The 12,655-nt window shown below is 33.0% G+C and overlaps 1 protein-coding gene across 1 annotated transcript; it reads left to right on the forward strand.

The window, feature by feature from the left end:
• Positions 1–237: 237 nt before the first annotated feature.
• LOC134275739 (serine/threonine-protein phosphatase 6 regulatory ankyrin repeat subunit B-like) lies at positions 238–7,831 on the forward strand (the record flags this gene model as incomplete). Its single annotated transcript, XM_062758018.1, has 3 exons — positions 238–466; positions 876–963; positions 3,782–7,831. Coding segments are annotated over 3 exons (4,291 nt in total), but the record flags the coding sequence as incomplete, so codon positions are not given.
• Between the last annotated feature and the right edge of the window lie 4,824 nt (positions 7,832–12,655).

Below are 12,655 nucleotides of genomic sequence, written 5' to 3' on the forward strand. Positions count from 1 at the left end.
TTTAAAGATATATATAGGAAAATTCTTTAAAAATCATTTTCTAAAAAATAGCAAATCCATGTTTGGTCATGGGACTACTTTTGGATTTAACCTTCTACTTTTTCCTACCCTTAGTGCTCAGGTGAGCGATGTGGTCCATGGGCCTTTTGTCCTGTAGAAATTTTTCTCTTTTGGTGATACAGTATTTACAACAGCAAACAAAAGAAATATTAGAAATTCTCTGTTTGTTTCTTGTAGAAATTTAAGCTCACTTCCGCCACCTAAACTTGGATGGAATAAAAAGCCTCTTGCGACAGACCTCTCAGTGGCAGCAGATGTAGAAAGGATCCACTACTATAGAAATGAAGTTTATGGACATACCACTCGAGCACAAATATCATATTCTGAATTCCAAGTTATTTGGTTGGATCTCGAAAAGATATCTGAAAGATTTGATAAAAACAGACCGGGCAAAAACTATAAAAAGGTAAAACGGTTAAAAGATGAGTAGGTGGAATTCTTATTTTTAAAAATGGATGCTTCCTTTTCTGACAAGTGTAAGATGGAGTTATTTAAGAAATAAGTTACAAGTTTAGAAACTTCACTGGAAATTAAAGTGGGTTGGTCACTTAATAAAACCCTGTGAAGGCCGAATGTATTCATTTTGAATTAAAGATTGAGAAGTTCATAATGTATGAATACCTTTCTTTCAAGTGATCATTACTATTACCTGTAGTTATAACATACCATAGTAGGTTAATTTTAATTTTTTTTTTTTACCTAATTTAAAGTGATTGGTTATAATATATCACAGCCAGTTTAGTGTATTCTCTGTTTCCTTTTTATCTACTCTTTATTATTGAGAATCGTGAAAATTCTTTTTATTCTGTTACCAGAAACTGGTCGACTTGAGTCAATGCTGCATGGATGAAGAGATGAGGAAAGTCATGGAGGAGAAATTGAAGTCGAATACATTGTTAGAGGGTATAATTTAAAAATAAGTTTGATCTAATTTTGAACCAGTAATATTGTAATACCTTTAAAAATTTGTTCCTATACAAATCTATAGGGTAAAGAGTCTAACATTGTTAATGTTTTTCTGAAAGGGCATAAAAAAATCGATGTTGGACCGCTTACTTCACAGAATGGGCGGAGCTTAATCTCATTTTCATTCGTTGGTGTAAAACAGTGACAAACCTGATGTCACATCACTAAATACAGTACAAAATACATGTACAAAAAATAAAATTAAATGAAAGGTATAACAACCCGCCCCAGGCAGACAGTTTGGTTCTTGGGTCCGACAAAACGCTTGTTGCCCTAGAACTCAGTCAATAAGTGTATAATGTCTTCTATGCATTTTAATAGATTTCAAGTTAAACTGTCATTGAATAACATTTGGAACACGATATGTTTGTGAAACAATATACACCCGGCGGCAACAAATTTAAAAAAAACCCGTATTTTAGCATATAGGTAACAGATAAGGTCACAGGGTCATTGATCTTGGTGTCATTAGAAAAAAATTGATTAGTAAAGTATGCATACCAAATATGAAGTCTCCCATGATTCAAACATTATGCTGAAGGTTCAAAGAAGCTGTTTTTAGCATATAGGAAAGTCATAGTAACAGGGTTATTGGCCTTGGTGTCATGTGAAAGAGCTTAACTAGTGGAGTATACATGCCAAATATTAAGTCTATGTCTTTCTTCGTTCCAAAGTTATGGCAAAGGTTAAAGTTTGCTGTCAAAAAAGCCACATTTAGCGTAAAGGTCACAGTCAAGGTCACAAGGTCATTGACCTTGTTGTCATTTAAAAGAGCTTAATTAGTAGTGTATGCATACCAAACATAAGTCTCTGTTTTTTATGGTTCAAATGTTCTGCCGAAAGTTAAAGTCTGCAGAAAAAATCTTTTTAGCATATAGCTCACAGTCAAGATTACAAAGTCATTGTCCTTGGTGTCATTTGAAAGAGCTTAGTTAGTTGAGTAAAATACCAAATATGAAGTTTCAACCATTCATGGTTCAAAAGTTATGACGAAGGTTAAAGTTTGCAGACAAACAGACAGGCAGACAGACAGACAGGACAAAAACAATATACGCCTCGGATCTTTCAATGCGGGCGCATAAAAATCCAAAGAGACCTTTTGATTAAGATCAAGGTAATCATGCAAGAACGTCATGTGTTAATAGGCACTTGACATTTTTAATTTTCTTTTCATAATATTAAACGTAAATATTATATTATAGGGATTTAAAAAAAAATCTTTCAATTTTATATAAAAATAGTTCTCAAAATCGGAAAAAATTCACGAGTTACTATGTTAAGTTACGGAAGGATATTTAGGTCAATTGTTACTGTGTTCTTTAACGTTCCATTCGATAATTTTTTGACTTGCATAGATACGTCACCATCTACCGATCATGGGCTTCAAATTTCAGACCTATACTCGGCACTAAGGGCCATCGAATACCGAGAATTCATCATCGTGCAAACGGGAGCCTTGATATTTATGGTCTCATTCCAAAGGTCCGTGACTTACTTTGTAACGTCAAAAATTGATCCGGATTGAAAATTGTCTTGGGTTTCATATTACATACGGTGTGATTATTCACCATTAAAAACAAGATATGTTTATGAAACACTGATGCCTCTGTATGGCAACCTAGCGAAGATTAAACTATTCGAAATATGAAAGTAGGCCAAGGTTAAAGTTTTTCAAAAGTACGGAAATCTCCAAGGTCAAGGTCAGAATTCAAGGTTTTTGGTATCCAATGAAAGGTCTTTCAACAAAGAATATATATTGAAGTATATGTGGCCTGGTATCTACTGTTCAAAAGATATGACCAAAGAAACATTTTTGAATTTTTGTGTAAGAGGGAAAACTCCAAGGTCAAAGAGTCAAAGGTCTTGCTATCAAATGAAAGGTCTTGTCACAAGAATGAAATACGTAAAATATGAAAGCACTAGCCCAAATCTTTAAGGTTGTAGGCAAGGTGTTTTTTAAAAAGTAGGCCAAACTCAAAAGGTCAAAGTTCTTGGTATCCAAAAACCTACTACAGGCTATGCATTATATTATAAAAAAATAATCAACGAATATATTTCACTGTAAAACAGTGTAGGTGTCCAGATATTTGAAGTAAATTGTATTATTTTTATGCCCCCGTGAACGAATTTTAGTTTTTGTCGTGTCCGTCCGTCTGGCTATCTCTCTGTTTGTCTGTTTGTCCACAAAAACTTTAACCTTGCTCATAATCTTTGATGTAGTGGAGCTATGACTTTCATATTTCACTTGTGTATTCCTTGTACCAAGACCTTTCTGACCCATAATTTGAAAGCAGGACCTTTTACCTTGACTTTGGAGTTTGACCTACTTTTTAAAATATTTTACCTTGGCCATCAGATCTGAACAGTTAGGTTAGGCTACGGCTTCCACAATATACATGTACATATGTATGTTTTTTGGCAAGACATTTCATTTGATACCAATGACCTTGACCTGTAAGATTTCCGTACTTATAATTTTTTTTTTACCTTGGTCTATTTTCTTATTTCACAATTGTATTTCCAGTGAGAATACCCTACTTTTGGTTCCAATATTGGATTTGCATTAAAGAAAAGATAAATCTTTGCTATGTTGCCATACGGGGGCATCAGTGTCTCACAAACACATATGATACTTCATTTCTTCTGTTTGCTTCACATTTTATAATTTAACATTTTAAAGATAAATGAATACAAATAAACTAAAAGCTAAATATTAAACAAAAGACTTTATATAATGTTTTATATATATTTATAGAAGAAAAGAAGCAGCGACATTTGGTTGATGATTGGAAAATCCAGGACAAAAGATTCGCCGAGACCAGGGCTTGTAGAGCTGTCAGAGAAGAACTAAAGACAAAAAATATTGTAACTATTGTAGGTAATTCTGGATCTGGGAAATCATTTATAGCGCGTCACGTGGCGTTAGAATATCAAGCAGACGGTTGGCATGTATTTCCAATTGATCATGTTTTAGAATTTAAACGAATTGCAGACCCGTCCTCTCCACATCGACAGTTCTTTGTCTTGGATGACCCAGTTGGGAAATATTATTTAGACGAAGTTTTCTTCAATGAATGGTTAAAGATTGACAAATCTTTGAGCAAAATCTTTGTCAATAACAACATTAAAGTTGTGATCTCTTGTCGTAAGTCGGTAATGTGTGAAGTGACTTATGCATGTACGTTAAGTTCTAATGTTGTTGAAATCGATGATCAGAACCTGCAATTAGATAATGAAGAGAAAAAGAGAATTTTACAATGTTATGTAGGAAAAGATGTGCTTGGAGACAAAGAGATTGAAGTAATCATAGAAGCCACGCTACTTTTTCCGTTGTTATGCCGACTTTTTACTGAAAATGAATATACAAAAAGCGGAATTCAATTTTTCCAAAATCCAACTCCCGTGGTCAAAGGTGAAATAAATAAATACAAAGCAAGGAAGAAAGAGAAGTATTTAGCTCTTGTCCTTCTAGTCCTATATGGAGGCACTCTTGATAGTGACAAATTTCTGGATTTAAACCAGAGTAGATCAAAATTTGAAGAAATTTGTGAGGTTTGTGAAGTAGAAAGAAACATTTCAAGAGTTGTTATTGTTAACAATCTAGATTCTCTTGTTGGATCATTTGTACAAAAAGTGGGGTCAACGTTTAGTTTTCTGCATGATTTTCTGGAGGATGTAACAGGTTTTGTTTTTGGAGAACATTCTCCGGCAACATTACTTAAATACTGCAATTTGAAATTCATCAGACAAAAAGTACAGGTTATTACGAAAATTGACATGAATAACTATCAGGACAAAAATGAATTCTGTATAATCCTTGATGAAAAATATGTCGATTCTCTCGTGGATAGATTTTTAAAGGAAATATCTCTGAATAATGTTGTTGAAGTGTGTTTGTGTCCATCCCTACGTCATGAGAAAGTTATCCAATTTTTTTCGGATCGCATAGATGACCTTGCAACCGACAACTTTATAAACATATGGATAAGTTGCCAAAATCATCGTATAATATTACCATATTCGGACGCTGGTTTTGAAGAGGAGCGAAAATGTTTCGTGAGCAAAGTTAAAATAATTGAGGATGATCAAACACGTTCTGTATTGAATATTTTTTTAATGTACAATCATGATGAAATATGTGAATGCATCCTTGAAAGACTTAAAAATGAAAACTTTACATTAAATACTGTAGAAGGTAGGAAATTATTTTTAGCAAGCTGCATTAATGGAAACATTGAACTTGTACAAAGGGTAACATTTCTTTGTGGTGATGAAAATTGGGCGGAACATTCATATGACAAGGAATACTATATGCCTTTGCATCTTTCAGCAGCATTTAATAATATCAATATTTCTATTTTCATGCTGAAAATGAATTGTGATGTTAATTGTCATATTACTGGCTATACAGCATTACATTATGCCGTCTGTAATGGGCATTATGACTCGACAAAGATACTCCTAGAATACGAAGCCGATATTAACATGTGTTCAATGGATAACAATCGTACTGCGTTGTTTTGTGCATGTGAAGATGGGTTCGAGAATATAGTTCACTTACTCCTACAGTATGAAGCTGATGTGAACATTTGTCTTTCCAATGGCATGAGTCCCCTCTATGTAGCTTGTCACATGGGATTCTCGAACATCGTTAAAATTCTCCCTAAAAGAAAAAGCTATGTAAATTTATGTGGAAGCGGCGGTTGGAGTCCACTTTCTATTGCCTCCAGTATAGGTAATGTAAGAATTGTAGAAATACTCTTAGAATATAACGCTGATGTAAATTTATGTAATGAGGATGGCCAAAGTCCACTTTTCCAGGCTTCCAGCAAAGGTCATGTAGACGTTGTAGAAGTGCTTTTAAAAAATAAAGCTGATGTGAATTTATGTGATAATGATGGCCGGAGTCCACTTTACAGGGTTTCCTACAATGGACACAAAGACATTGTACAAACACTGTTAGAAAACAAAGCTAATGTTAATGTATGTAAAACTGATGGCCAAAGTCCACTTTATTGGGCTTCAAACAATGGACACAAAGACATTGTACAAATCCTCTTAGAAAACAAAGCCGATGTTAATTTATGTGATAATGATGGATGGAGTCCACTTCTACTGGCTTCCTACATTGGGCATATAAACATTGTACAAATACTCTTAGAAAACAAAGCTGATGTAAATTTATGTAATGAATATGGAAACAGTCCACTTTATTGGGCTTCCGACCAAGGACATGTAAACATTGTCCAAATACTCTTAGAAAACAAAGCCGATGTTAATTTATGTGATAATAATGGACGGAGTCCACTTTCAGGGGCTTCCTACAATGGACATATAAACACTGTGCAAATCCTCTTAGAAAACAGAGCCGATGTTAATTTATGTGATCATGATGGATGGAGTCCACTTCTACTGGCTTCCTACATTGGGCATATAAACATTGTACAAATACTCTTAGAAAACAAAGCTGATGTAAATTTATGTAATAAAAAAGGAAACAGTCCACTTCTACTGGCTTCCGACCAAGGACATGTAAACATTGTCCAAATACTCTTAGAAAACAAAGCTGATGTAAATTTATGTAATGAATATGGAAACAGTCCACTTTATTGGGCTTCCGACCAAGGACATGTAAACATTGTCCAAATACTCTTAGAAAACAAAGCTGATGTAAATTTATGTAATGAATATGGAAACAGTCCACTTTATTGGGCTTCCGACCAAGGACATGTAAACATTGTCCAAATACTCTTAGAAAACAAAGCCGATGTTAATTTATGTGATAATGATGGACGGAGTCCACTTTCAGGGGCTTCCTACAATGGACATATAAATACTGTGCAAATCCTCTTAGAAAACAGAGCCGATGTTAATTTATGTGATAATGATGGATGGAGTCCACTTCTACTGGCTTCCTACAATGGACATATAGACATTGTACAAATTCTTATAGAAAGCGAAGCCGATGTTAATTTATGTAATACTGATGGACGGAGTCCACTTTCAGGGGCTTCCTACAATGGACATATAAATACTGTGAAAATCCTCTTAGAAAACAGAGCCGATGTTAATTTATGTGATAATGATGGATGGAGTCCACTTCTACTGGCTTGCTGCAATGGACATATGAACATTGTACAAATCCTCTTAGAAAACAAAGCTGATGTTAATTTATGTGATAATGATGGTCAGAGTCCACTTTTTAGGGCTATCGACAAGGGTGATTTAAACGTTGTAGAAACACTCTTACAGAACAAGGCTGATGTAAATATGTGTGATAAAGATTGTTTTAGTGCCCTTCACATAGCTGCAGAGAAAGGCCATGAAGAAATTTTAAGTACTCTACTGAATTTAAAGCCAGTTTTGGGTTTTCAGTCAATCCATGATGGCTCAACTGCCCTCCATCTTGCAGTGGACAATTCACATGAAAAGGTTGTAGAACTTCTGCTGCAGCATAATGCTGCTATTGACACTGGAGATAAGCAGCATAGAACTGCATTGCACAGAGCTTGTCTTATTGGCAATCAGAACATCATCAATATTCTGATGCAGTTTAATGCCGATGCCACACAAAGGGATATTTTCAATGAAACGCCAATAGATTTGGCAAGAAGGGGGAAATTGATTAATATTGAACGATCCCTTATTGAGTACGTGAAAGAAAAGAAGTCTCTCACTGGCTCAATCTATCGAAAGGGAAATGCATCCAAGAAATGTATAATAATGTGAATACTTTTATTCTTTTGGGTTTCCACGCACAACTTCTTCTACTAAGAATGAGAAATGAAGTCATCTTTATTATTTTTAATTGATATGGGGTTGATATACATGTATATTCATATACTGTATTGGAACATGCGTTTTGGAACAGAAAGACATTTTATCAATTTTTAAACTAGTACAGTGTGTGACAGTTTTTTTTTGTAGAAATCATTTCTTCATCCGATCTTGATATTTACTCATCCGAAACACAGCCTTTTCTTAGGAAAAGTGTATATTTCTTTTGCACAGTATGAGGCTGATGCTGAAATCTGTACCGATGTCTCATAATCTTTTTATGTCTATTTCGTTCACCTATTTCGGTATATACTGTTAGAAAATCAAAATTTTGCCTTTAAATGTTACAAAAATTAATAATATTTTAATCACTATATTTTTGTGAAAAATACGAAACATTCCAGATAATTATTTTTTGATTGATACTAGTAGTATGAAGATTTTTTAATATTTGCCCTATTACATGTACTTCTTCAAGTCGTCGAAACTTTTATTATTGAAATAGTATTAACTCATTAGCTTATGATTTGAACATAATTTATTGTATAAATAATAAACAATTAAATGTGTTCAAAGCATAAGTTAATATCGTTAGCTTATATAGTGACAACTAAATATTTTTATTGTATTATCATGAAGTGAGTCAAAATAATTTTAAAATGATTTAGGCAACCTTGAAGAAATAAATTGTAGAAACTGTGTGTATTTGAGTTTGAAACGCTCAAAATAAAAGTTCTTTTACACTTTGATGAAATAATGTTTTAGACAAGATTTACAATGATTTTGTTGCTGTTGTTATTGCTTCTATCATTAAGGTAATCTACAAGTTCTAAAAATCATCCTGTATTTTAGTGGATAACAGAAAAATCTCAGAAAAATTTCTCTAAACTCACAAATTAATGTGAATATATTCGTGTTTATTCTTCAAAATTCATCATTATTGGTGTTTATAATACGAAGGGAAATTTTCAAATATCAAATATTTTTGTAGAAAATAAAAAAAAATTATTTTAAGATAACGAAAGTTTTTCATCAGGTTCCCCTGTTTGTATGGCATCCTATAATTTGAGGTTCTGTTACCAGAAAAACACTAATGTGGGGGTCATGTGACATGTCCCCGCTGAAGCCTTTGTTTGACTTTTCTGCATCTATGTTTGCTTACTTTTGGAAGTTGTATAAAACCTCCAAAAAATACATGTTTAAAATATTGCTTATGCTGTTAATTATAAAGTTGAACTAAATCGTATTTCAGTTTTTGTCATTTTTATATTAAATGTCATAAGATATTCTTTTCGTGTTTTATATATTCTTCCAGTTTCTGAACTTTTTGTAATTTTTCTGTTTCAACAATCTTGGTTTCATGAAAAACAGTCTTTGTACCACTTTTGTAAATTCTGAGTCGTGTTCTCTGATCTTCTCAGTACTTTGATTTTAAAAATAAATCTTTGATCGATGTTTACTAAGGAAATTTTTGCGGAAAACTTAATCAATGGTTTTATGCCTGTAGTATTTATGCTTATTTGTTTACATTGTATATATATTTGCTGATGACAATTACTGTAGTGATTTTGCTTTGCATGATTTTAAAGGTTAAAAATGATTTACGCAAATAATTCTATGTACTATGTTTTTTATCCCTAAAGCGAATAGTAAAGGCTTTATTTTGTATTATGTCGTTCTTATTTTGTGATATAATTTAACGATTCCTTGGAAGTTACTTGTTATCAATTTGCGATATTTTTTTTATTTTACGGTATGTCCTCTGCATTGTTAGAGATATGTGTGATCTGATAGTGAGAACTTTTCACTATGGTTTTAAAGGTACTTGGACACAGATTTGAAGTTAATTTTTTCTCTATAATATTACGACTTATATATTTTAATAGCTTATCACACAAAAATTTATTAAAAATCATTTTAAATTCAAAAGTTATTAAAACTTCAAATTTTATGGCGGGTTTGATTTAAGGAATAACTGTCTTATTTTTCGAATTCATGAAGTGATCAATGGATTGGCTTGTGTGATAATTTGCATAAACGCCGAAGGCGTTTATGCATAAAATTATCACACAAGCCAATCCATTGATCTTCTTCATGAATTCGAAAAATCTGACAGTTATTCCTTATATTTACATGCTTTGATTCCGCCAATCCACGGGCTCCAAGCCTGCTTCTCTCTAGGTGTTGTCCTGCCCTGCACGTGTTTTTTTTTTTTTTGGAACCGCGCCAAAACATTCATGAGGAAATATTTACATCCACTGAATATTTTTTCTTCTTTATTTCTTAAGAAAACCCATTGCATTCATCACTGCATGAACTACATTAGGCATATCACCTGTACAGATTTCTTGATCAATGGCCGTTCCATCAATGAAACGTACAAAGACGTTTGCATCATTAACACAATAATTAATATTTTTAACCCTACTTAAAATGATAATTTAAACAGATATAAATATAAACAATAAAATGTCTTTCTTTGTTTGTTATTACTGGAATGAACGGTCGCAGCTATTGCAGAAAAAATTTACATAACCCGCTTACGCGGGTTATGTATTTTTTCTGCAATAGCTGCTTCCGTTCATTCCAGTAATAACAAACAAAGAAAGCATTTTATTGTTTAAATAAATTACATTTACATTTGGTAATTTTATGTCGGACAAAGACATTGGAAATGTAAATATTGACACATCCTTGCACTTTCACAAATTTTAATTTTACTCTTAATACTTAGGAAAAGTGGCAATCTTGTTGTATATAAATGATAAATATTAATAGTATAATCCAGAAAATTCAGAGTAGACATGTTCGAAAGCAATACAAACACACAATATATTCTCAGTCCGTGCAGTTTTGGTGAACAGACTTCGACAATAAATCATAAACAGTCAACAATAACAGAGCTCTTGCCCTGTTTACAATAACTGTGTACATAACACGAGTGTGATCGATTTGCACACAACCCTTAGCTCGGAATGACGATACTTTTGAAGGAGTTTTGCCTTTCTAACATTTCTACTCTGAATAAAATTATTTTTCTGGATTAAAGTTTTAATATTTCTCACTTTCACACAACAAGATTGCCACTTGTCCGAAGGATTAAGAATAAAGTTAAAATTTGTGAAAGTGCAAGGATGTGTCAATCAAACCCGCCAAAAATTTTGGAAGTTTTAATAACTTTTAAATGAAATAAGATTTATAATTAATTTTTGTGAGAAATGCTATTGAAATATATAATTCGTGATATTATACAGTTTTTCTGAGAAAATATTAACTTCAAATCAGTGTCCAAGTACCTTTAATTTCCTGTACAATAAAGGTGTGAACCTAGTGAATTCACAACATCGTATTAATTTCACAATCTACTGTTTTCGAATATACGTAAATCTAACATTTTCTTATCGTACAAAATGTACAATTTATTACATAATTCAAATGAGACTGAATAAATAACAAACAAGAATGTCTTTTCTAGAATTTCTGTCTACACTTTTATTGTTTTGAGCATTGAGCAAGAAAAAATATTATTTGGGGAAAAAATAATCCAGAAAAAAACTATTCATAATATATTCGTACATCTTCATAAAATAGAGAACAATAAATAATCTTAATTTAATCATGCTTAACATCAAATCAAAAATAGATAAAGTGAATCACTGATTGCCAATGAAGTCATGTTAGGTCAACATTTCCCTAGGAGAAGGAATATTAAGGACAATTCTTGCATTTTTTCCAAGCTGATTTTGATTTTGATATCGGATTCTTTCACATTCACTAATTGTCACTTTCTGGAATCGCATCATATTAAATCATCACCAATCGAAATCACTCATTGTCTCGTATCTAGTCATCTGCACCTATCGGAATCAAACATCATCTCGTTACAAAACATCTTCACTAATCGGATTTAAATATTAACTTGTGTCTATTCATAATCACCAATCAGAATCACACATCATCATTTGTCTGGTCAAAACCGTCACATTCACCAATCAGAATCGCACATCATCTCGTGGTACTCCTTGTCCTCTATCAGCACAGAATCACGTTCAAGCAGCAGATCGTCCATGACATCGGAAGTAATCGGGTGTATTCTGCTTGGGATACACATAGCAGTCTGTTTCTTGTATGCTGCGTCACTTGCGAGACTTTCGGCGGAGACTTTGGATCTTGGCGGAGTTATAGAAGCAAACTGTTTTTCGCAGGGTTTTCCCCAGTCCACGTTTGATTTGGGTCGCCGTGAACTACGATGAATGGTTGATTCTCTCTTGGTGGACTTCTTACCGGCAAGTCCAACCTTGGCCTTTGTTCTCCTATTCGTCAACCATGTCTAAAGGTGAAACAACAACAACTTTAAAATGAACTCTTTTAGACATGAAAATCCCCGAATAATTCATTGTGTGACTACAGTTGACAACTCTTATTGTGACAACTCAAAACCAATATTCCTTCAACTGAAAGCATGGGAGAAAAATACTGTTGTGTTCCATTGAAAACTGTACATTCACTGATATTAATGAGTATATTGAGTGCAATTGGAATCGTGATATAAAATCTGTGGAGGAGAATCAGTAGTTTGAAGTTCATGAAATGCATAAATACTTCTTAAATTTTATAAATGACTTCATTTGTTCCAATTGTTTCAGTCCATTTATCAAATAAATTATCGATTCACAAACAATTGAAAAGAGAATTTGCCTTTTCGTTCACGAAAAATTATTATTATAAATCTATCTTTATCTAACTATCTATATTTGTAAGAGTTCTTAGACTTAAAGCAGATTGATTGGTTACATAGTACTTGTAAGTTTGGTATTAGCAGAGACCTAAAGCGAACCCGTCGCTTTAATTT

This window comes from Saccostrea cucullata, unplaced genomic scaffold (assembly GCF_032062105.1).
Source record: "Saccostrea cucullata isolate Sc308-1 unplaced genomic scaffold, CSIRO_AGI_Scuc_v1 ctg13965, whole genome shotgun sequence".
In the NCBI taxonomy this organism is placed as follows: Eukaryota; Metazoa; Mollusca; class Bivalvia; order Ostreida; family Ostreidae; genus Saccostrea; species Saccostrea cuccullata.